The following is a 24,962-nucleotide window of genomic DNA, read 5'->3' as shown; positions in this document are numbered from 1 at the left end:
AGAGAAAGGGAGGAAAAAAGAAAAATATTTACAAAGGAAGATCCTTCAAGAAGATGAGACACATAATCAATATTCTATGAACATATACCAGTAATACTCTTATTTCTTTACTCGCGTCATGTCATTGTTTCTTAGACTCGATTTATTCTTTGTCGATGTAATTATAACGTTCTTCTATGCTATCATTCAAATAATGAAAACGCGTGAACAAAGTAGTGATAAATTAAACAGTATTAAATTATGCAAATTAGTAATTGATGCATTCTTCGCAGAAAATCCAAGCGTTTCGTCATTGAATGTATACGAAGGAGAATACGATTTATCAATAATTTGTTCACTTCTTACTAACAATGAAAAATATTAATTAGGGATATTCCTTTCGAATGCAGGTTCTTTCGATAGAAATAAAATTATTTTATTTTACTAATAAAGTATAAGTTATATTAGATAAGATGATAACCCTCATATTAATGACATCTATTAATACTAATATATTACCTGAATAATATTATATCTAATAGTGTGTCAATTATAGTACTACGATTAACTATAATTAAAGATAACATTTTTGTAATATTTTGTCTCGAGCTATTCGTCGAGGCACGAACCTGTATGATCGATGATGCGCTTGATATTTCACCTCATATATGATGCTGCAATTTTCGTAAAGAGTCTCCTTTAGAAAGTGAAAATGTACGATAACATTTATAATAGGATAAATTACACGATTATTATATACTATATAAACATCTAGACATATATCAGTATGCATGCATTATATTCAATGATCTGGCTTGGTTTTCCTTGAACCGGTCTTTTTTTTTTAAGATGCTTCTCTTAAGCTTATTTTTTTTTTTGGTCATTTATTATACAACGAAGCTCGGCTGCAAAAAAAATGGACAAAAAAGGAACGGAGATGGAACATTTACCATCCATTTGGGCAAAGAAGGTCATGGATTTGGGTCTCGAGACCGAAAATGTATTTTCGTATTGCAACAAGCTATGCATATATATTTTTATTGACCTTTCAAATATTTCTGATTAATAAATGTGGCTTGAAATTTCGTCGTATAAGATTAAATTGTTAGAACAAAAATTAAGGAAACCTTTTTCTTTTGGGTTCACTGATCTTCTAAGCAACATGTATTATAATTGATACAAAAGTCTTCGAGATTGTATCTGTTCGTTAGAGGTTACCAAAAATGTTACCTGACGAAACATATTTGGCAGTAACATAGTCGTAATTTATTGTCAGGTGTTTAGAAATTTACAAGTGCTTAAAATTAGTTTTCTAATTCGACGTAACTCCTTCACTTTATTTCAAGAGATTTTGAAATCATTAGCTTCGCTAAAACATTGCAATATCATTTATATAATCGAATCAACGTGGATCTTCTTTATTTTATTTCACTTAATATTATTCTATATAATATAATATATTGTAAATAATTTGATATAAATGCAATAAATCTTTTGAGATAACATAGCATAAATTTGTGAGTTATCATGTAAAAATTATTTGTAAAGAAATTTACGAAAGCACAGACTTATAGTTCGCGTAACATGAAGTACGAGATAAATGCGATTACTTTCTTATTGATATTTTCCTTAACAGAAATAATTTGTCACTGTTCACTGATCATATATAATATCCATAATGACCGAAACCGTGACCGAAGCCGTAATATGGATAACCTCCTAAAAAAAAGAAATTAGAATCGATAGAAATCATATAGGTTTATCATTATATAAAATAGTTACTTAATTAATATGTTAAATTTTACCATAAAATCCATAACCATGACCATATCCGTAGAATGGATATCTGTAGCCATAACCATAGCCGCCATATGGGTATCCGAATCCACCGAATCTATAGCCGAGATATCCTGGTTTTGCAACTGCGATGCCGACGATGAGACTCAACAACAAAACTATTAACTAAATAAGAAGCAAACCAAAATATTAAGAAGAAGAACTATTGGGATAAGACGTAACAGAGAAAGTTTTTCATAAGAAAAGAAATAAAAATAAGATTCTAAATTGCGAATATATTATCGAGAAACACTCGTGACGTATATAAATCTTTCTCCTCGATACTTATTTATTTTATATATTTTTGTAATGCTTACATTAAATAAAAGTAGTAATTAATTTTTCTATAAACATAACGCCAATTTGACTTACGAGTTTTGAGTAGGCCATTTTTCGTCCGTTCGTTCTTCGTTGATCGATCGATCTAACAAGAAAGAAGACGAGTACTCTCTCAAAGAAAACTGTCGAGATTAGACACGAGTAAAGCTCTTTTATAAGAAAACCAGTAGTTCTGTTTATAAGATTTTTTTTCCCTGGCTACGGTATTGGTCCGTTCTAACGTTAATAGCAAAGCCTATTGTCAGGGAAGATTATACGAATAGAAGACGACGTTATGAAAGAATAATGCATGGCGTGGTCGCACATGTGTGGCTGATTCCGAGGTAAACATAATGTATATACATAGACGGAGTGCCTTGACATCCAAATTTCTTCCCAACAACTATGTTGTCGACGATTCTTGATTAATAACCGTAAATAGCTTGTCTGCTTATTACACAAAAGAGAGAGAGAGATAATACGTCAAGCGAAACCATTGCTTAGTACTTCATAATTAGAGATCATTCAACGATATATACTAACGTATGTGATATCGATGTGTTAGAGAATTGAGAATGAAACCTTCCTGTCACGAGTATCGTAACCAAAACAGAAATATGAGAAGAGAGACGAATGGTTGCTCTGCTGAAATTTTATTTAATAATATTGAAAGTAAGAGAGAAAGAAAGGGGGAAAAATGAATAAGAAGAAGAAGAAAAAAGGAACATTCAATTATAAAATGTAGAAATATGCCAGAGTTACAATGATAACGCCAAGTTTAATAGTATCTATTGCGTATGGTGCAGGGACGCGTGGAAAGACCGCAGTGATGTAAGTCGACACAAACGAATAATATGCAAGTTGACTGCGAAATGTCAAACCCGATTTTACGAGCCGTCTTTATTGCATATCTTTCTTTCTTTTCCTCTGACTTATTTTGATTTTATTAGTCATCATTATTTTTGGTGTTTAATTATTCATATTATATATTATTTTATTCGAGAAGAGATCAAAACTTCTTTTCCTTTTTTCGTTTTTTTTTTTTTTGAAAGTCTTTTTGTTTTCTATTTCAAGAAATGTGAAGAGGATATAATCATATATAATTGCATGCAGTTCGTTGCATAAACGTTTCTTTCATACGGTCGTGATCGACGACATAGATATAGTCTTCAAGAGATCAGTCTCATGAAAGAAGAATATTAGTAGACCGTATATATTTTACATCTCGACATGTTTTTATATTGTTGAATTAAGTATAATAGCAGGATAGGGATAATCGTCGATATGGTGGGAACATGTCGGATATCATTATCATGGGAAACGGTTACCATTGAGCCTGAGATCAAAGATTTGAACGCGCCTATATCGAGTATCGTTGAACTTTTCTCATTCTCTGATAATAGTAAGTATACTTATTTCCTTCTGTCATCGAACAGACAAGCTAATGAATAATTAAACTTTTAGAAATAGAATAAGTGTGAGATAGGATCGAGGAGAATGAATCATTATGACACTTAATTATTTTAATCTTTCTATTTATATACAAATTATCGAATTGGTTATGGTATCAATGATACAAAAAAAATATAAATTCGTTGAATAATTATTTAAAAAGATCATTTTCTTGAATACAAATATACATTATGAGAAAGATGACGAATTTTTCTTGATAAATTAAGCATTAGGATCGATATGATCTACTTCATCATCGACGATTCGTTTATTTTCTAATCCATCTTCGAAGGGAGTTGTTGGAATTTTGATTTTGTATTCTAAATTGGAAGCATCGATCGTTTTCTCCGCTTTCTCACTCGCTGAAATAGTTTCCGCGTCTTTGTTCACCTGTGTCTCAGAATTTCCTCCACCATTATTATTGCCATTATTTTTATTACCATTTTTCGGTTTCGGACCATAACCATAAGGACCAGGATAAAAATCATCGTAATATGGATAATCATAATACTTGTGATAATAAGGATCGTGATAATGACGATGATCGACGGAACTTTCATTGTAATCTCTATGATGATAATAGCCTGGACCGAATTTGTAAGGTGGAGGAAAATCATAGAAGGGTTTATAGCCTCCATAAATTGGTCGACGATCATCAGATTTTGGACGATCCGACCCATTTTCTTCTTTAGTTTCTTCCTTACTATTGTTATTCTCGCTAGAATTATTGGATTCTGTAGTTGGTCGCCGGCCATGATAACCATACGGATATTTGTAACCTAGGGGATGATGATAAGGAACGTGTGGACCAAATCCAAAAGGTCCAAAGTAATGTCCATCGATTGGTAATGGACTGTGATGATATCTGAGATTACCTCTTCGTCGATCTTCGAAAGATGAGTAACCATTGAATTCGTTAAAACCATTAAACGGTCTTCCCAAATTTCTATCGTTCGAGATTTGTTCGTGAGATCGATAAATAGAATCGAAACGATCTGGTGATTCGATATTTTCATTATTTACAAAATTCCTAGTATTTACAGGACGACCTAGATTCAAACTTCCACGTAAGTTGGTCCTATCATCTCGACCGATTGGTTGAAAATAATTATTTGGGCCGTTGTAAGAGTCGTAAAATTGAGATTGTCGATAACCAACATTGTCTGGATAATTTGGTCTCTCGTAAGGACTGTAAAAATCATCAGCCTGTCTTCTGACGTTTGATAAACGATTGGGTTTATTAGCGTTGCTTTCTTCTCGGTAAATTTCAGTTGTTGCAGGCTGGTCAATTTTGTCTTTGGTACTTTGAAATAATCTTGGAATCTCTTCAGTTTTAGTGACCGATGATATTTCGAAAAATGATCTGTTAGCTCGGTTAGCCGGAAAATCCCCGAATAGAGTTGGTGTCAGTGCGGAAGCGACGTTTTTAGCGAAGGTCGTCAAAATGTCGGAATCTACAATAAAATTTAGTTAATTATATTTTTTATATTCGACCGGATTCCTTTTTCTGTGGTGTCTCTATAAAAGTCGACATATTTTTAGGAGACACTAAAAGTAAGATATTTAGGAATTTAAATAACTTGTAAATTATTACGTTCTGGTCAAGGCAATAAGATTCGAATTAAAATAAATGTAAGATAAAAATTATTTAAAACTCCATGAAATCATCGGATTACGGAGAGGAAGAAAAATTCGAAAAATTTTAGACGGATCTGAGGGAACAAGAAATATTTTTTTTTTTCTATTCTCCAGATATTGAATCAATATTTTTTTAATAATTAAAATTTTATATAAGTAATTTACTTACTGATCGTGCTTTTGGCAGCACTTCCAATACTCGACAAATTCCACAATGTTATGTAGCATAGGAGTATCTATAAAAGAATATTATTTTTTCTTACATAATGATTAATCAAATGAGACTTTAAGGTGTCCTAATTTAAACACAAGGAAGTTTTCACGGTTAGGATATTTTTAATGAATAGAATAGGGATAGAATAAAATGACTAACATTATCAATGCTCCGTTCAACGAAGCATGAACGTCAAATTAAAAGGACGAGGGATAAATTGTCAGTGAGTCCCTTCGTGCGGAACTTTTTTATGTATATGCCTATCTTCGATTGCGTCCTCACGGAAATAGTAAAAGTATTTTTTTCTAAGTTGTTTGGGATCGTTGGTTTTAAGGCTAATCAAAGATATTCGGTGCACATGTTCACCGATCGGGAGAAGTCACGAAACGGAGTAACAAGATGCACGATTAGCATAATATTCGCGTTTGCAACTCATTTTCAAATCTTACTAAGAATCACGCCTGTCTTTAATGTGCATTGGACTAAGAATAGGAACGATCTTTCTAGGAAATCCGTGTTAAAAGGCTGAATTAACGATATAAAATTGTATATTCTATGAAAAGAGATTAGAAATTATTATAAATAATCGAGTATTATTATCGTATATGAAACACTCTGATTAATATGATGTTAGAATATTCAAAATTACATTGTTCCAATTATAATTAAATTATTTTGGATTTTGTAACAAGCACCGAAGTTACACTTTGACGATTGCAAGATTTTTTATGAAAACATGTAATTAAAGTATGACTTATTGTAGTTAATGTTAGTACGCACATTAGATACTCACGTGCAGACTGTAATGCATCGTGCGTGGGATTGATGACGACTAAGGTATACGCAACGACTCCGATGTCATTTATACTTTCCTCTCTCTAAACAATTCTGTGTCCCTTTGTTCTTAAAATATAATACGAGTGTATATGGATTTGAACGTATAATCGGCATTTCGATGCAATTACATGGTTCAATCGTTCGATGCTCGCAACTTACTTAACGCATGAATAATTGGAACTACGTATTTTCCATATTATATACTTAAATGAATTATTAATATTTTTTTTATTAATATTAAATTTATTTATATTATTTATATTTTATTATTAATATTAATATTATTATTTTTTTATTATTAATATTAATGTTATTATTATTATTATTATTACATTCTAGTAAGTCAAAACATATGGCATACATTTGTATTTTCAATAAATGCATCAACGTTCGTTAAGCGGTATTAATATGTAATTTGCGAGGAATTATTTAATAAAAATATATAACATTAATTCTTGTTCGTTTTTCGTTATTGAATGCTTGCGAAACCAAACGATGAGGCTTGAATTTTCAATAAAAAATATTTCTGTTAGATATAACACGATGATTCTCAAGGAGAAGATAATGACGATGAACCTTTCAAAATCCAATTTGACTGATCGTGCCGACGACGCCAGGTGCAATTACACCTGGAAGATTATAAATCTGAACAGGTCGCGTTCCATGTGTTACTGCCAATCTTGTTGCTCTAAAATTGGGTGTCACGATCACAGGTTGAATTGCTTTCATACTAGATAATTTTCTTGATTGAATCGCTTGTTGGGTTGGATATCTTGGATATTTTGCTAGCATACCTGATACACTCCCATAAGGAATACCACCTAGGAATTAATAAACAATATTTTTTTGTTTCAATATTTATGTTAAAATATACATTTTATATATATTCTAAAAATGTAAATATTGCATATAATATTAAATAAAATATTTTATATAATATATACAATAAAATTATAAAAATGTGTTTTAATTAACATTATTTAAATTGTTTAATAGATATAATTATTATAAAACTATTTCGAATGCAGTAATCTAGAAAGGTGCAACCCCATGGTGACGCTTGACGTTGATTTTTAGCGTCAAATTATGGCTCCATCTAGCTGAAATAAGTGGAGTTATGTCCAGCGACAAAAAATTGAAAGTTATACCAAGTTTTCTGTGCTCATGGGCTTGCACCTTTATATTTAATACGAAACCTTCTGATACAATGAATGAATTATCAAAAGATATCGTCATAGTAGTAATCTGTAGTACCAATTAGCAGAGCTAACTTACCATAAGCTAATCCGTTTACCATCTCAACGATTCCTGCGCTGTCCGGTAATGGTGCTGCTATTGATAGATGAATCAACTGCATTAATCCAAATGAAAAAAGAATCTGCATGAAAGAAGATACATATTTACGTATGTATATTTTATATTTTGAATAAATTTTAATATGATTTTAACGTGAGAGAGAAATGTGGATTAGAAAATAACATTTATATTCGTTAAATATGTAAATGTTTTCTCGCTACGCTCGATTAAGTTAATATATTGCTATATCTTTTAGAAAGCATATGACGTATTGATATAAAACTCTTGTAAAATATCGAATAAATTATATAATATTTCGTAATAGGCATAAATATTTCTATCGTTGAACGACGAATTTACTTTTTTGATATTTTCCTTATAAATCGATGAAATCAATAATTATATAAGTATATATATAACCTAACGTGCCCCTTTCTTTTGTCTTAAGTGAACGTAATACTGAACTATGATCACAATTATTCAGATTAAAATAGTAAGAACACGTTCCGGATCGAATTGCATCGCGACAAATCGAGGTAATAAAAGTTAATTTGTCATGGAAAATTTCTATAACGTTTAATTAATATTCTCACGCTTTTTTCTAGCTTATTCCAATCATTGATATCACCACTGTTACAACAGCTTAGTTAGATATAATAAAATTTTTTCACGAAAAATCAACACCACCGGGAATATCAAACTTGAACTTCGTGACATTTGTCTATACTTTGATAAATTAATGAAGAAAAACTTATCAATCAAATAGGATTACTGGAAAGAACAAAATCCGGTAATCACATATTATAAAAGTCACTTAAAATACCTTGGTAGCAATCATGTCGTCGTTTTAAATGATACTGTTCAACTAACTAACAGGCCAAACTAGGGTATAAAGGCAAGGATCGAATTATATAGACTGCGTGGTATACCGTTGACCAATCGAACACTAGTGTTCCCTTTCAATTTCCCGAGGACTTATTTATCGTTCTCTAGGATTTTATCAACTCGTATTATTCTATGCCAACACATTCGTTACCGTAACACAAAGATACGTATTATGTTCTCCTACCCTGAGGTACCTTAACCTTGAGAAAAGTGCGGGGCGCCTCTCACATCCTATCTATACGTAAAATAACTTTTGTCTACAACAATCAAGGTTTTATCTTTTATTCACGTTCACGTTTAGTTACGTTTGCTCTTAACTATTATTATTATTATTATATTTATTATTAATTTTTTTTTCTCTTTATGTTTTTTCAATGGACCATACCTTCTAGGCATTGTTCATCCCTTCTACTCTGAAATAATCTCGCGATGTCTCCTTTAGATATAAAAATATTTAAGAAAAGTTTTTTACGTTAGAACAGGTTTTTATGAATAATTTTGAATTCAGTTTTATGATTACTCAACCACTTAGCAAAGTGTTTCATGTCCTGGTTTCATATCAGGATTTACTCCAATATGTGGATATAGGTAAACAGATTCAGATTCTTTACACATATCTTGTTATTTTTTTTTTAAAGAAGATTCTAAGCGATATACGAATTCTCTTTCAACTTATGTTAGTCATGCTTTTCACAATACCGTAATTACGTCGATCGTCTCGATACGTTGTGCCATTTATATTGTTGTATTACACATGAACCGGCATTGAGGCTAACCGCATATGTACGATCGATTGGCGATACTGTCAACCGATAATCTGATGATTATATACGTAACGTTGTTTATCCTTCTTTACTTTGTCTGTGTCGATACTGATGAGAATGTTTAAGTAATTAACTTGTAATTATTTAAACGTATGCAGGTATCTGTGTTAAACAGAATGCTATGGGAACTATACCCAAAATTGGATCAAGGTTTCATACTGTTGAAACATTAAATGCAGTTACGTAACCCTTTTCATGACCTCGGTATAATACTAATCATTTGAAATTCTTGATCATCGAAAATGAAAAATATGAAATAAAAATTGCACTCTTTATTCATAACAAAATAATTATACACACAAAGTGTGAAAAGATATTTCAAATACAAGAAAAGAACAATTAAATAATACATGAGTTGTAAACTACAGTAATTAAGTATTTGTATAAGAGAGATTGAGAGAGTATTAAGTCTTTAAACACAATGAAAATTTGTATTCGATTACAATCTTGAGAATAAAAAAATGAACATGCAAACAATTACCTACGCCGTTCTACGTAATAATACAACCTCTGTTCCGGATGATGTATAAATTTGATCGACGATTTAATTTTAATATTTGTTTTTTCTTCTCCTTCTTCTTTGTCTCTTTCTTCTTCTTTTTCATCCTTCTCTTTTATCTTTTTTAATTTTCTATTCCCATTTTCGAATACACGATCGTTCCTCGAATATGGTTCCAATGTTTGTTCCAAGGGATTGCCTATCAGATAACTCTGAAATCGTATAATGTTCTAAATACTCAGACGAAAATATGAAGAAATTATTCTTGACGATAATTTCCGAACTTTTTACAATAAATTCATTGCAATTTTTATTTCAATAAAAATTGTTTAAAAACGTTCGAAGATCATCTATTCATAAAATCTACATTTGTTTATTTAATAAACATAATTCTATGCAATAATTGGAAAGTAATCTAAAATTACTTACATAGAAAAATAAAAAAAAATATAATTTGCAACGATAATCTCTTGTAATTTTTTAGGAAAAATGTATGCATTTATACCTGAGAGAATATACGATAAGCCTAAATATTATATTTATATTTGAAAATTAAAAAGACAAATTTGCGACGATAATCTTCGAACTTAGTAAGATAAATTAATTGAAATTTTGTATGTGAAATAATTGATAAAAGTTCGAAAACCATCTAATTGTAAATAGAATATAAACTTTTAGTTTTGGAATTAAAAATCGTAATTCTCCGACATCCAGGAAATGATAGATCTGATGTTGCTCGAGCTGTGCTCGATCAATCGAACGACTCTGTCTTGACCAAGAGAACTTACTTCTGTCGATGGAATACCGCTGAGGTCAAGATCCTGGGAGATTTTCCAATTATTCTCCTTGTCGAATTCCGAAATATCGGAATTTTCTAATTCAGAAATATTTTTAGCTTTGTTAGGTTCAATCGAGATAAACATTTCTTTAACCCCATCCTTGTCTATTTGTTTTGTTCGATAAACATGATCAGGTGTTTCCTTGGTAGTCATTGATATCCTTTCGATGTTTTCGCTTGTAATATTTCCACGATTACGATCCTTTTCATTATTTTTGTTATAATATTTTACTCCAAATGTTTTAGGATTCTCATCTGTATTGGTAGTCGAATTTTCATTATCAGGATAAGTCGTCCTAATAAAGGATTCCTTCGAGACTCTCGAACGATGTTCAACAGTTGTAGTTGATGGTGTTGGAAGAATATCTTTTACTTTAGAAAATGTATTATTTGGTCCTTGAGATTTCATTTGTGGTCTTCGTCGAATTGATTTTGTAAAAGTAGGGATAACCGTTGTTGTCGTTGTTGTCGGTGCTATAGTCGTCGATCGAATCTTTCTTTTCTTAACTTGTTCTTTACGTTTCGTAGAATTTTCTTTTTCATCATTGTTACTCGTAGAATTTGTTTTAATTATTCTACGTCTTCGCAATGTGTCGATAGATCGATCAGTGACGTTAGGCTTAGTTGTTGTTTCCATATTTATGAGAGATTGTAAAGTTGTAAATTCCATTTGCTTGTTTTGTATTTCTTTCTTCGTTGCATTCTTAAGATTTTTCTGTTCTATCGTAGATACGGAAGTGACTTCTAAATGATTTTTCTCTTCAACTTTTCTTCTTCTTCCATTTTCTTTTCTCGGTGGCAAAGTTATGTCCTCTGGTATTAAAGTTCCAGTTAAAATTCGACGACAATTAGAAGAAGATATTTGAGTTTTGTTCTTATCGAATTTTTTCGGATCAAAGAGAATATGATTAACATTATTTTGAATCGATTGAGATGATTTGGGATTACTGGAATTATATTTGCTGCTGTATTTAATAGGTTTATGATCGGAACTGCTTTCGTCCGTATCGAAATATGATCCATATCTATTTCTTTTATGTTTCTTCGAAGGAACGTCGTATAAATCCCAAGGATAAGTCCGAGTATTGGAGGATGAAACATCTTCGTTGCTATCCTTCGAATGAAAATCATCGAATCTTCCATAATTCTTTTTATTTCTTCTTCGTTCTCTTGCCAATCGTTCCCTCTTCTCCCAAGGATACTCGTAACTCCAAATCGGAGTCGAATAATATTTCGATTCTCCGAAGGATTGCTTTTGTCGTTCATCATCCAAACTCCAAGGGAACGACGCGTAACGTGTTTTTTTTTTATTTCCACCACTAGACGTTTCTTCGCTACTTTCTTCGAAAGGCGATAAACTAGATCTTTCGTATCCCTGCATAGAAAATGGCGGATGATAAAATGCTGGTTTGTTGATACGAGCTCCCAGTTTAGAATATTTCATATCTTCGTAATTTTCCGACGGAGAATATGGTCTTGATGAATAATGGAAAAATGTTCTGTCTTCTTTCTTGGATTCGTCACTTTCTTTACTTCCTTCATTTTCTTCTTCCTCTTCATTCTCTTCTTCTTTTTCCGAAGAATCTTCTTCAGACTTATGTTCAATGGATTCGGAATCCTCTTCAAGATCACTGTTAGGTTCTTTCGATCGAGTTTCTTCAACGATCGGAGATTCTGTTGCCTCTTCTGAAAATATTTCCTTGTATTCTGGAGGATCAGAAGTTATATAGTCCCTAATTTTAGAATATTTTAACGAAGTTGATAAAGTTGTAGGAGTTGTACTAATGTCTTCAATATTTTCGCGAACTTCGTAATTATTTTTCTGTTTCGTTATCGATTCCATTTCGCTAGGATGTTCTTCGGGATCCTTCCTTGTCCTATCTCTCGTTAACGTTGAATATTTTAATCGTTTATTCGGAATCGTACTCAGTGTCGTCGAATCATCTATGTCGGAATCATCGGATAAAATAGTTGATGAAATAGTGGAAGAATCGTAACTGTTTCGTTTCCTTTCAACGCTGTTATATCTCGGCTCCTTTCTTCTATTATCTTCGTCTAATATCCTTGACTTCGCCGTGAATTTGCCGACATCTTTTAATTCATCTTTTGGTTTCGAATGCTTGAATCTATCTCTGATCGTGTAAACGATCCTACTTGATGAATCTTTGTCTGGATCCTCCCTCATAGATGTCAAATTTTTAGATACAACAGAAGACTTTTTTCTACGAGATCTAAATGTTACGAAAGATGTGTCAGGATTTTTATTAATTATATCTCTACTTTCTTCGGCTACTAAATCTTCAAGTTTCGAATCGTCAATTGGTATTTCTAAACTTCGTTTTTGAATCGTTATCTTGTGATAACGTCTGATCGTTCTTGGAACGTGATGCAAAGGAGGTCTTCTTCTACTTTTTCGTGTCATTCTGTTTCTTCTCGAGTTATTTATTCTTCCAAAATGATGTGGTCCTCTAGGAGGTAAAAGACCATCGATAGTGGTAGTGCTCGAATCTGTTTCAATATCCATCAAATTGGTTTTATTAGTGAAAACATTGTCGTATGTTTTTACATTCGTTTTATCAGTAGATGAAACACTTGATTCATTGTTTGTTAATAATGTAGGATTGATAGTTGTCATTCGATGATTTCGATAAATATCTGTGGATTCTTTGATGTTATTCATTACATCCTCGTACACTTGTTTCTGATAAGGGGCTGGTGATATTTCTAATGAAGTAGATATACGTTCTTTTTTCTGTTCATTTGTCGGAGCTCTTACATTTCCTTTCAAATTTCGCGTAGCGTGAGGGTAATAAGAATTTCTTTCCGGTTTTCTAGATAATTTCTGTGGAATATATTCTTTACTAGTTCCGATTGGTAAAACTAGTACTCTTTCCGTAAGCTTTTTGGGATCTAATTCTGTTGGTAAGTTAGGATCACCAACATTTTTTTCCATAAACAGTGGATTATCGAACGGATTTTCGTCAAAGTATTTAGCCTTGAAACAATCTAGCTTTTCACCTAATCCTCTCAAACGAGGCTCGTGTTCACTAGGATCTCGATCGTTGGATGGTTCTTCTTCCTTAGGATGAACTTCATCTAAATCAGCATCCACTTCCTCGCAATTTTTATATCTATCACGGGAATCATAAAATTCCATTCCGGTTGACGTTTTTCTTGGAACATTTTTAGGATCAAGAGCGTACTTGAGACCGGATAAATCGGATATCCTTTCGTTTTTATAAAAAGGATATTTGTTGAAATTAATCGTGGCGTCTGTAACGCTCGGATGAAGTTTTTCTACTTCTTGATTCGCGAGTTCTTCAATGTAATCGAAACTCGGTACTTCAACTTCGACTTTGGATTTATCATTTTTGTAATTGTTCAATTTGTCAGTATCTTTTGAAGTGTCTTTGTTAAATCGCTCCTCGATTTCCTTGTCCACTACAAGAGTACTTACTTTAGGTGACTCGTTTAATAATTCCTCATGAGTTTTTCTACTCCCACGTGAGTTAGCAATATTTCTTTGACGTTGTCTTTCTTCGTAATAATCGCTATTGCTAGATCCTTCCGCCACTCTCGAATTTCTTCGATCTTTCATAACTCGAATAATGTTATCATTATTATCTTGATTTATTTCTTCGCGATTAGTCGTGCCATTATTTATCTTGCCTTTCACATACTCCAACGATCTTTTTCTTCTCGTTAGTGATTTTCGTGTTAGATCTACGATCACCGGAGCATATTTTATAATCGGCTCGTTATTACGATGATATTTATCGTTGTTATAAATCGAACGATATTTGTTTCGAGATTTAGTCGATGGCAATGGCGGCGGTGATAAATCGATAAATGGAAAAGTATCAACTTGATAGATCGGAAGCGAGGACGTACCAAGGAAGCTGTCCACGCTTGAGATCGGCTGATTCCGTGGAAAGTTTTTACCGTTCGGCTCTCTCATTATCGTTTCGCTTTCGATCGGTACGCTTGATTGATCAACGATAGCCAATTGGCTACCTGCTATTGGACGATCGTCCATACGAAAGTCGAAATATTTGACCTCATTTGGTCTTCTTGTGACAGTAAAATCGTCAGATTCTTTAGATCGATCCTGATTCATCACATAATTCAAAACCTTCATGTACTTTGCTCTCTGATCATGCAAATTTCTGTCATATTTGTTAGCATCCTTTTCTTTTCGAGATCGAGCTGATTTAGATGTCTTCGTTAATTTACGTGGCTTGTGTCTTACCGAAATTTTGTATTTTGTTTTCTTTCGATCGGTTTTAAGATTCGAGAAAGAATTGTTATGGTTATCATTCATTTGAATTCCATTCAGATGCAAATTTTCTGTTTGATTTTCTTTTGGTAAAATTGTTGTCGCAGATTCGGTTGATGTGTTTTTTAAAACGTACTCATCATAATTATTTAAGGAAGAACGATCAGGTGTTCTTAAAGTGAAGGGGTTCCAAACATTTTCCGAGTCCAAGATAGCTGAGCGAATCGTTGGATTATCGTTGCGTTCGACATTATTAAAACCATTAGTTTGTCTTGGCCAAACTTGATCGTTGTTTTGAGTAATCGATGTGATCTGTCCGGGATTAATTATTTCAGAATCGAGACCGCGCGGAAGAAAGGTCTGAGAAACTGAGTAAATGGAAGGTAAAGTTACCGTTTCTTCTAAATATGGTCCAGGTAGAGTCAATGGCATCATAGTAAATAGTTGTAAGTTAGGAGATAATGTCGTTCTTTCTTTATGATTTAACGTCATTTCTTGCTCATTTAGTGGGTCATTTTTCGTCATTTTCAAAAAGTCCCAAACAGTTCGACCGTAATCATTCGTCGATAGATTTTCCTTCGAACGATCGACAATCCTTTGTTCAGGATAATCGGTTGTTTCGTATGTCACCCGATCGGTTGGATTTCGAGTGTAAATTCCTTCATTTTGTCTAAAATCCTGATTATCATTTTCAGTTCTAGAAATTTTATTATTTCCTGCCAATTTACTATCAGAATTTGTAGATTTGTGTAATTTCTTTGAATCGAACGATCGTATATCCGAAGAATTTGCTATTTCTTCACCGCTTCGCTCGACATCTTTTTCTAAAACTTCGATCTCATTTCGAACGATCAATTTAGGATTCAAATTAGATTCCAAATAATTTTCACGCGAATTTTCTTTGTCATTTTCATCCTGATCGCTATAGTCATTTTCGTAATCTTCAAGTTCATCCGGATTGATCTTTTCCTTTTCATGTTTCTCTTTCAATCGATTTTGAAGTTTTCTAGCAAATCCTTCGTGAAAATCAGCGTCCCTGATGTGTCCAGCATGATCATAAGCAGAATCCTCGTAACCTTCTTCGGTATAAACCGTGTTGATCTTAGAATTTTTTACAACTTCTCGTAATCTTAATGCATTTAATTTCTCTTCGTCTGTTTCAGCTTCTTTGATGGCTTCTTCTCGTGGTGCACGTTTAATTGTATGGGTTCCTCTAACTTGGGCATAAACTTTCGTAGGTACAAAATCTAAAGAAATATTTGTATCTTTTGATGGCTTGGCCCATTCACCAGGTGCAATAAATTTAGGCTTCGTTGGAACATCTTTAGGATCTTCGTGTTCGGAATATGGTATTTTATGATCTGCTGGTTCCTCTATATATTCTGATGGTATCGAAGAAGCATCTTCAGTCGTTGTCTGATGCCCTTTGAGATCATTTTTAATTCTGAGTTTTTCCGATTGAATTATTTTATCATCATTAGGAAAGATTTGGATCGCTAATGACTTACAACAAATTGTATAGATTACCAATAAAAAGAAAATAATCGATTTTATATCCATTCCTTAATATATAAATCACGATAAATCATTATAATTCGGATATATTTAAACTTATTTTTAGATTCGAAGTCACGTTATGCACGAGAATGTTTCACTTCACTTCAAATTGTGGCCGAAAAACAAAATCCATTCACAAATAGATATTTTATTTCAATGAAGTTCAATTGTTAGTTAGTTCGTCTCTTACAAAATCTTCCGTCGTACTGTTCGAAATTACTATCCCGTTGAGCTGATTTATATTTTCTAGCTTAGTACAAAAAGTAGTGGTAGGGTGAGAAATGGTAGAGTTAACTTTAGAGACCTTATTCACGAAGCGTGCAGATCGTCGACGTTCGACTCGATTTTACTATCTCTCGATAGTACCCTCCGAGTTTATTACTAGAAAGGGAATAAAATATAATATAATAGTATCGGTACCACTTACGGATACTTTCGTTTCTCTTATTTTTATTTACCACGATAAATCTCGATCTAAAGTATTGTAATTGAAATTCTCGATTATGTTTTGTTCGCTTGCTATAGAATGCAACGTACCACATGCATTATATAGTCATATTATTTCATGTATAATATTAACGTGTGTTGAATACTGATTATTAGTGACTTGCAATTAATTTTCTTGTAGATATTTCTTAATACATTTTTAAAAGAATTATTTTACAATATTAAAGCAAATTTGTGTTTTACTATTTACAAGAATAAAATCTAACGGAAAAGGAATACATTTTTTTGTATTTTTAATTTACAAAATGTGTTGTTAAAGATTTTTTATATATATAAGTATATATATTTTAGTATAATAATAATATAGTAATATATAATAAGAAAAGTATAATATAATATAGAGCATAGCAGAGTATGCCACGGCACGGCACGGCACGGCACGACCACAATTATCAGATACAAAAAATGCAAAACGCTAAATACAAAGCAATATTATATAGAAAGCTTTATTATTATAAAAAAATATATTATATATATTTTGTATATTATTTTATATATTATTATATTACATTATAAACCGTAATATAATATAACATAACATACGCGTATAAATTAACAAGTTTTAAGTTTAACATAGAATACATTTTTTATCGCTCAGACTCATATTTATTTTATGAAAAAATAAAAATTCCCCATAGATCAAAAGTTATGATAGAAAATGTGACTGCCCGACGAGAGTTTAGTGCACACAGATAGCTGTCTTTTATTGGAGACACTTAAAACTTTAAACGCGTTTTTCTCAAAACTACTTTTTCCACCATGGTCGGCATGATAACTCATACAGTTTTTAGTATTTTTTAATGCGATTTCTTTTTAAATATTCGAAATCGTTTTCTCTATAGTTGTCGAGTCGGATTTTGGATACTTTAATTTTTTAAAACTTTATAAAAATAATTAAAGTATAAAATTTATGACGTAAAACGCATACTTGTTTTCAAACTGCCATAAATTGCTAAATTTTCCGAATTCTTTTTTCTTTTAGCGCATTTTTTGGCACTGCTGGACGAATCTAAGTCCTTAAAACTTATCGACCAACTCTCGTATATTATATACTAATATTAGTACAATATTAATATTATTAGAAAGAGAAAATGAAATAAAAATATAATATTAAATAGTAAGATATACATTGTGTGTAATATTAATTTATATTAATACGTGTCGTAACACTCGATGAAGTATCTATGAAAAAATATATAAGTCATTTGATAGCACCTTAATATAAAATTAAAAAGAATAATGTAATATCCTAGAAATGAAAAATAACTTAGAAATTTGGATGAAAAATATTTAGTGTATAAAAGCAATATATAAGATGAAAGGATATTTTGTTATTTAAAATGAGACACCACGCGTTAATGCGTTTATACCATACGATTCAAAGGGCTACGAACTTTTATCTTCAACTGGGAACGTTCGTTAGTTCTTTGTAAGTTTCGGTCGAAGGAAGAAAGTTGAAAAGCATCCGGCGTGGAATCGTCACGCTTTGCGAATCGACGCGGTAATGAGCGGGATAATAAGTTTTGCCGAGAGACAAACGATTCACGGACGACCGAGTGAACTAAATCATTTCGCACATTTTTTCTTATTTGATCTCTCACGATATTTCAAATATTTCGATAGCTTCTTTTTTTCTCTCTCTTCATAAAGGGGGGGAGAGAGAGAGAGAGAGATTGGCTTCTTCTTTTTATTCGAGCGAAATAAAAATTACTTTAACCTTATTTCAAAGTTAACGAGCAGAAGTCCTCGACCATCGATATTTCTAAGAATGTGTCCTCTTATAAATTCAATCTTTTTTCTTCTTTTTATATCTTTTTTTTTTGTTTCTTTCGAGTATTCATCTCGAAGTTTTATTTCCAAAAAAAAAAATATATATATATATATATATANGTATAATTGCATGATAATTTAATTCGTTTTCTTAAAAGTTAATGTATAAATAAGGGAATATAAAAATATATAATAATAAATATAAAAAAATAACGGTCACGAAAAAACTCGATCATTTATCTAGGTCGACTTTCGTGATCTTTAATAAAAGATTAATGCGGACGAGAATATAATACCGTATTCTGATATTTTAACTCGAATTCGTCGTTAATTCATATTCGTTATCGCATAAATATATATACAGGGTGTCCTGTAATTTGAGGTACAAGCGACGAGAGGGTGATCTTACATGAAAAAACTAATTTGATATAATGTAGAATTGAATTTGTTCATTTTCGAGATAAAAATAAGTTTGAAAATTTATTGAGTACGCATATACTCGATTGAGTTTGTAATTTTGAAAATTAAAAACTTTGTTCGATAAGTATAAAATTAGAACTGATACAAGATATATCATCATACTGACAATATTTTTGGCGTAGTTTTTTTCATGTAGAATTATTTCCTTACTTGTTTGTACCATTAGTTACAAGACACCTTGTATATTTGATTTACATACATATGTACACATAATATGAAATTTATCTGTTTTTTCTCTTTTAGTACAATTTATATGTCTAAGTACTCTTTATATAATACACGATCGTTCGGATCGATCATGAATTTCGATAAATAACACAAATAAATGAAGAAATAATTACAATTCTTTGCGAAAAAACGATGCGTCAGGTACTGATATAAGATAATGAGATATTCTAGGACGTTAACATTGGTTTCCAAGAGTTCGTCGAATCGTTTGGAACATCGGATAATTGCAATGGGAATTTGATCTCCGAAGATTGTAACATCGATGCTTCCGGTTTAAAGAAATCTAAGATTGGATGATAATTATAATTAATTCGTCTTTGGGGTTCTTGAAATTCTTCGTCACCGAATCCACCGTTTTGTAATCTAGTAGAAGCGTTTATATCTTGGTCGAATGGTTGACTATATCTGCAAAAAAAAAGTTTAATCATTTGGTATATATTCGATTGTCCAACAAATTCGTGATAGTTCCCACACGTTTTCACGATATCAACAATTAATTAATATTGTACAAGATTTATGTTGTGTTTATGAAAATAATGATTTAATTAAAATTATTGTTAGAAAATAAATTACAAAGTTGAGACCTCATCAATTTTGAATCTTACAAATTCAAAACACTTTAGAAGACTTTCTAAAACAGATGATGAGAATCAAAAGATTTATTGTGAGCATCCAACACTACAATTTACGAAATAACACAGAAATAAAATTTCTTAGAAACTAAGAAAATGAGAGAGAAATTCGCATGTATTTAATAAAGTTAAATTGCTAATTTGTACAAATTTTCAAGACAATTCGATAGTTTCATCTGTAATGAGAAAACTGACCTGGTGAACGAGCTATTGTTAGGATTATCAACAGATTCCTCCATTTGATTATTAGACTCCCTTCTGAACGGTGGTCTGTGTCTAGAAGGCCTAGAAGGTCCCTTGTTTAGTGGTCCAATGTATCCAGGGGCTCTCGTATTGGGTGCATGTTGTTGAGGTAATTTATCAAAGGGTCTGTGAATAGATGAGGGTATTTTTGGTCTGGTTCTTCCAGGAATTGTGAAACTGGGTCGACTGGTTGACGAACTCTCGATCACTGGCCTTTTGTTACTAGATAGTGCTGGAAAATGCTTGTTTTGATCATATTCATCGTAATATCTTGTTAGTGTTAATGAATTTTTATTAAATATACCAATATTTGAATCGTAGCTTAGTACTGGATTGTTGTATTTGCCGACATAGTTGTGGTTGGGTTTACTCAATTCCTGATACTCGTCGTTTGGCTCGTTATTGGTAATAAATTCAGCACCGGGGAACTTTTCTTTGGGTTTAGGTGGTGGATCTTTTTCATGAGGTGGAAATATTTCTGAATAACCATGCACGTGACAACTACAACATGTAGGCACCTTAAAAATATCCATATGAAGACCTAATTTCGAATCCCATGTTAACAATCGATGATAGTTGTAAACTTGTACGCATGACGATCGATAGTTTTCTGAGATGAAGGAACAACTGTCTCGAGTATTTCTGTATAAAAACATGAGATATTATCTTTTTATCATTTTAATCCATTTTGTGACTGTTTACTTAATTATTTTGTTTTTAGAACGATACTTACGAACACTTTTCAAGACGTAACGTTTGTGTATGCTCTCCAGTATTTATTATGTATTTCCAAATTCCAGAAGCTGCTCTGGCCAATTGTGGACGTGCATATTTAACTGTAGATGGACAGGTGAATCCTTCTTCGACGTTGTCAAATGGATTGTCAGATCTAAATAAAAATGAAATTTTTTGTATCAGTCGTATACTTATTCTTGTATTTACGCAATTTTAAAATCGGTCGTGTATATTCTTTCATATGTTGGATTACACATTCATTAAAGGTGAAAGTTAATTAAACGATGCGAAATATATACTCCGAAGAAAACAAAATATCGTTCTCACTCGGTTAGGAAAATGGTTTTCTTTTTTTTTTTTTTCTTTATCAATCCTTCCGTGTCTTTAGATTTCTATTCATCATAATAAATACATCATTGTGCTTGTTAGAGATTACCGTTTTATGTTAAATTATTTTACGATGCAACAGATTTACTGATGAAAAGTAGAACGTGTTAAGAAAACGCGATGAAGTTTTTAGAGAGTAGAGATACGTCATGCGATTAAATTTCTCAGAAGATTATTCAAATATCATACCTTTTAATTTCATTATTCTCGTATCGATTCTCGTAACGATTTTCATAGCGATTCTCGTATCGATTTTTAAACAGATTGGAAGCATGCTCATCGAATCTTCCCTCTTGTATTTTATAATCGGATAACAAAGCTGCCACCATGTCTTTGTTACTTCTCAAACTTCTCGTTATTGCTTCGCTATAAGTAAGAACATATAAAATTATAATAAATAAAAGTAAATCTTATTGTTTTTTATCACGCGTATTGTCGATATTATCATTATTATATAATTTATTATTTAACGGCTATAAAAATTGTTATTATTTAATAGTGTTAAAGTTAATTATTAAGAAAATTTATTTTAAACATAAGAAGTCAAGTATTGATCAAGTGCTTGGATGATAAAATATTAAATTTTACACATTTGTGATATTTATATACGTGGCTAATGATAATGGAAAATGGAAGAAATCAATTTCACATCACACATTTATATTTTATGATTAATTCTATAATATAAATAATAATAATATAAAATAAATCATAAAATTAAATATATAAAATTATATATAGAAAACTTTGTTCTATTTATGTAGTATACTTTATATACATTTATAAGTTTAAACGTATTGTGTAAAATAACTGCAAGAAAATATGAGTTTTTGTGATAATTTTTTTCTTACCAGATTGTGGAAGCGAAATAAACGAAACGATCGTACTTACTGTGGATAATCTGTAGCTTCCAGGCATACAGTTTTCGAGAAAAAAGTACATTCCTTTTCCGTGGGAGCCCTCTTTGGCTCGGTTGGTTTTCTCGATGGTCTCAATGGAGATGTTCTCTGCGGATCTGCAAAAGCGAAAGATCCGATTTTCCTTATCTCCTCTGAGTAATCGTGGCAAGGAAATGACGACATTCACGAGACTTCTATTTCTTTTTTTTCTTTAGCTCACAATGTAAAAAGAATAGACCGACCTGTATAAACGTTTCTTCTATTGAAGGAAGCCGGTCTTCTTGGTGGGAGACTTGCCACAGGCGGCGGCATTCGATAAAAGGGTCTTCTCCTTGGAGCAGGTCTTGCCGATCGCAATTCTTCTGCCTTGAAAAAAAATACAATCAAATTATACAAATAATAAACAAACAAATAATATAAATAAGGCATCATCATCATTAACATTATTTATGCTTTATATTTAGAGATCTTCGAATATTGTGATATTCCACGATTGTATACTGACAATTGCACTTTCGTATCATCTCTCGTGCATCATTTAAATATTTTCCTTCATCAGAAAAAATGATCTAAAAATAAGAACGTTAATAGATTTGGTTCGTATTTTTTTTTTCAAATATATTTCTCTTCAATTATCCTTTTGAAAAGTTTTACGAGCCATTGCGATTATACGCGGCAAATGCAAACTTGTGAAAGTGCGTGCTCGAAACACTATCTCGGAGAAATGTGTTAATTCTCTTTGATTCTAGCATTGATACGATCTAACCACACAATTAAAATAATTTATTCTCTAGAATATAATTAAAGATGTTATTTATTTCTTTGTTTTTTTTTTTCGTAAACGTTTGAAAAACGTTTTACGGCTTCTTTCGTAATTGCGAACAAATGATGGACGAGGTATCAAATAATTTCTGAAAGTCTATTTCGTCCACCTTCGTGGACGTAAAAAGTTGTGAAGATTCACATATTTAAAAAGAAAAAAGAAGGTTTGTGATTTCGTAAGGATTATTATCTATATCGTGTTAATTAAGAAAGTTAAAATTACCTTTGGCAATTCCTCAGCTGTTTCCTTCCCGTCATCTTTTTTTTCATTATTCTCATCCTTGTTCTCCTTTTTCTTATCCTTCTCATTCTCCTTTTTTCCCTCCTCTCCTTCCTTTTCTTGTTCCTCTTCTTCTTCTTCTTCTTCCTCTTCTTCCTCTTCTTCCATCTCGTCTCCAGAAATGTCGTCGGAAATGATCCTTGCGATGTCCGCACTGATAGGCAACATTAACTCTCTCGAAGCGTTCCTCCTGCTGTTATCCTCCTCAAAGGAGAAGAGAGATTGGTCCTTCTCGATTGGAGAAGACGTCCTTGTCTCGTTATCGTTTATTCTCTTTGAAATTAATCTTGCCATGAGTAACTTTCGTCGCGACGACATATTACGTATTACCTGGCCAAGTTGTTCCCTCTTCTCCGACACATCTAAACCCTTTTCAAATACAATTGATAAGTTTTAGTTATTTTTAGTTAAGTTTATTTTATTTATTTAATCTATTTATCACTCCAGTCTTTTACCTTATTTTGTTATATTAATCTGTGATAATAAAATAATACTTTCACAATTCTAAGAGTTATTTTGTAATTTATCACGTAAAGGTGAATGGGTTGACAAGTTTCGAGCCTAACATAGAAACAATTTGTTTTCGATTAAATTCATTCCAAAATTTCTATTGTAATATTTTGGAATATTTTGAAATAATAAATAATTCGCGATCATTTAAATAATTATTAACAAAATGATTTCATTCGAAATAAGATCTAATTGGAAAATAAATGACACATCAAGGAGAAGAAATTCGAATAGATTCGAGTGAATTTTTTTTTTCAAATATTGCTTACTCACGGATTTCACTACGTCTTGTATTTTATCGGTCCTGTTCTTGACATTAATTTGGTCCTCGTTGATCGTCGAAGAATCAGAGATGTCCTTTTTCGTCGAGTTCTTCTCCTCGTCGACTCCATCGTTTTTCCGATCTTCCTTCGAGTCGACGTTAAACGAGAATAGTAGTACAACCGTCTAGAGAGTGAAACGGAAAGCAATGTTACTTTAGTTCTTCTCTTTTACCTTTTAACAGATCTCTACGAGTAAAATCGTTTATTATCCCGAACGTACGCGTGCCGAGTAAGATTCTTCAGACAGCCTGGAATTCTAGATACGTTTGATATGTGCGCGTGAAAGTACGGCATTAGAAAATATCATTACCGAGATATATCGATTGTATATTCAAATCTTTAGAATGAAAATCTTGATTATTTTAAATCGTATGAAAATCATATAAATTAAACGTTCCTACTTGGAATTTTTTTCGCGACAATAAATAGTTATAAGGCATGTCATTTATAAGTATGAAAACTTTTACAAAAATACACAAGTAAACAATTAATTAAAAATTTAAAAAAAATTACTTGATTTATTATAATATATTTTCAAATAAAATTGATAATATTAGAACAAGATGTTATAATGATAACAAATATTTCATTGTAAACGGAGAAAAATATCGGTAAAATCAAATGTGAGAGACTGTTTAAGAATTGATATTATATGACACGCGTACTTCGGGAATATAAATAAGAAAAAAAGAAGAAA

The 24,962-nt window shown here is 31.7% G+C and overlaps 4 protein-coding genes across 4 annotated transcripts; all 4 read right to left on the bottom strand.

Annotated features, from left to right (window-relative positions):
* Positions 1 to 1,367: 1,367 nt before the first annotated feature.
* Positions 1,368 to 2,275, bottom strand: LOC106787836 (shematrin-like protein 1). Its single transcript, XM_014750534.1, has 3 exons — positions 2,188 to 2,275; positions 1,785 to 1,941; positions 1,368 to 1,698 (listed from the first exon to the last, which is right to left on the bottom strand). The coding sequence occupies exons 1-3, from the start codon at positions 2,203 to 2,205 to the stop codon at positions 1,640 to 1,642; spliced, it is 234 nt and encodes a 77-aa protein (XP_014606020.1). The 5' UTR covers positions 2,206 to 2,275; the 3' UTR covers positions 1,368 to 1,639.
* Positions 2,276 to 3,745: 1,470 nt separating this feature from the next.
* Positions 3,746 to 6,256, bottom strand: LOC106787834 (homeobox protein 2-like). Its single transcript, XM_014750531.1, has 3 exons — positions 6,231 to 6,256; positions 5,393 to 5,459; positions 3,746 to 5,039 (listed from the first exon to the last, which is right to left on the bottom strand). The coding sequence occupies exons 1-3, from the start codon at positions 6,246 to 6,248 to the stop codon at positions 3,808 to 3,810; spliced, it is 1,317 nt and encodes a 438-aa protein (XP_014606017.1). The 5' UTR covers positions 6,249 to 6,256; the 3' UTR covers positions 3,746 to 3,807.
* Positions 6,257 to 6,615: 359 nt separating this feature from the next.
* Positions 6,616 to 8,577, bottom strand: LOC106787835. Its single transcript, XM_014750532.1, has 3 exons — positions 8,394 to 8,577; positions 7,550 to 7,652; positions 6,616 to 7,095 (listed from the first exon to the last, which is right to left on the bottom strand). Exons 1-3 carry the CDS (start codon positions 8,406 to 8,408, stop codon positions 6,854 to 6,856), a joined length of 360 nt encoding a protein of 119 aa, XP_014606018.1. The 5' UTR covers positions 8,409 to 8,577; the 3' UTR covers positions 6,616 to 6,853.
* An 11,024-nt stretch (positions 8,578 to 19,601) lies between these two features.
* LOC106787826 lies at positions 19,602 to 23,726 on the bottom strand. Its single transcript, XM_014750524.1, has 9 exons — positions 23,543 to 23,726; positions 23,376 to 23,401; positions 22,573 to 22,696; positions 22,323 to 22,446; positions 21,621 to 21,797; positions 21,043 to 21,198; positions 20,639 to 20,951; positions 20,262 to 20,551; positions 19,602 to 19,839 (listed from the first exon to the last, which is right to left on the bottom strand). The coding sequence occupies exons 1-9, from the start codon at positions 23,724 to 23,726 to the stop codon at positions 19,602 to 19,604; spliced, it is 1,632 nt and encodes a 543-aa protein (XP_014606010.1).
* Positions 23,727 to 24,962: the final 1,236 nt, after the last annotated feature.

Source organism: Polistes canadensis, unplaced genomic scaffold (genome assembly GCF_001313835.1).
Source record: "Polistes canadensis isolate GaletaPanama2010 unplaced genomic scaffold, ASM131383v1 scaffold_116, whole genome shotgun sequence".
NCBI classification, from domain to species: domain Eukaryota; kingdom Metazoa; phylum Arthropoda; class Insecta; order Hymenoptera; family Vespidae; genus Polistes; species Polistes canadensis.
The sequence above is the reverse complement of the archived record's forward strand: the minus strand, read 5'-3'. Positions and strand labels throughout refer to the sequence as shown.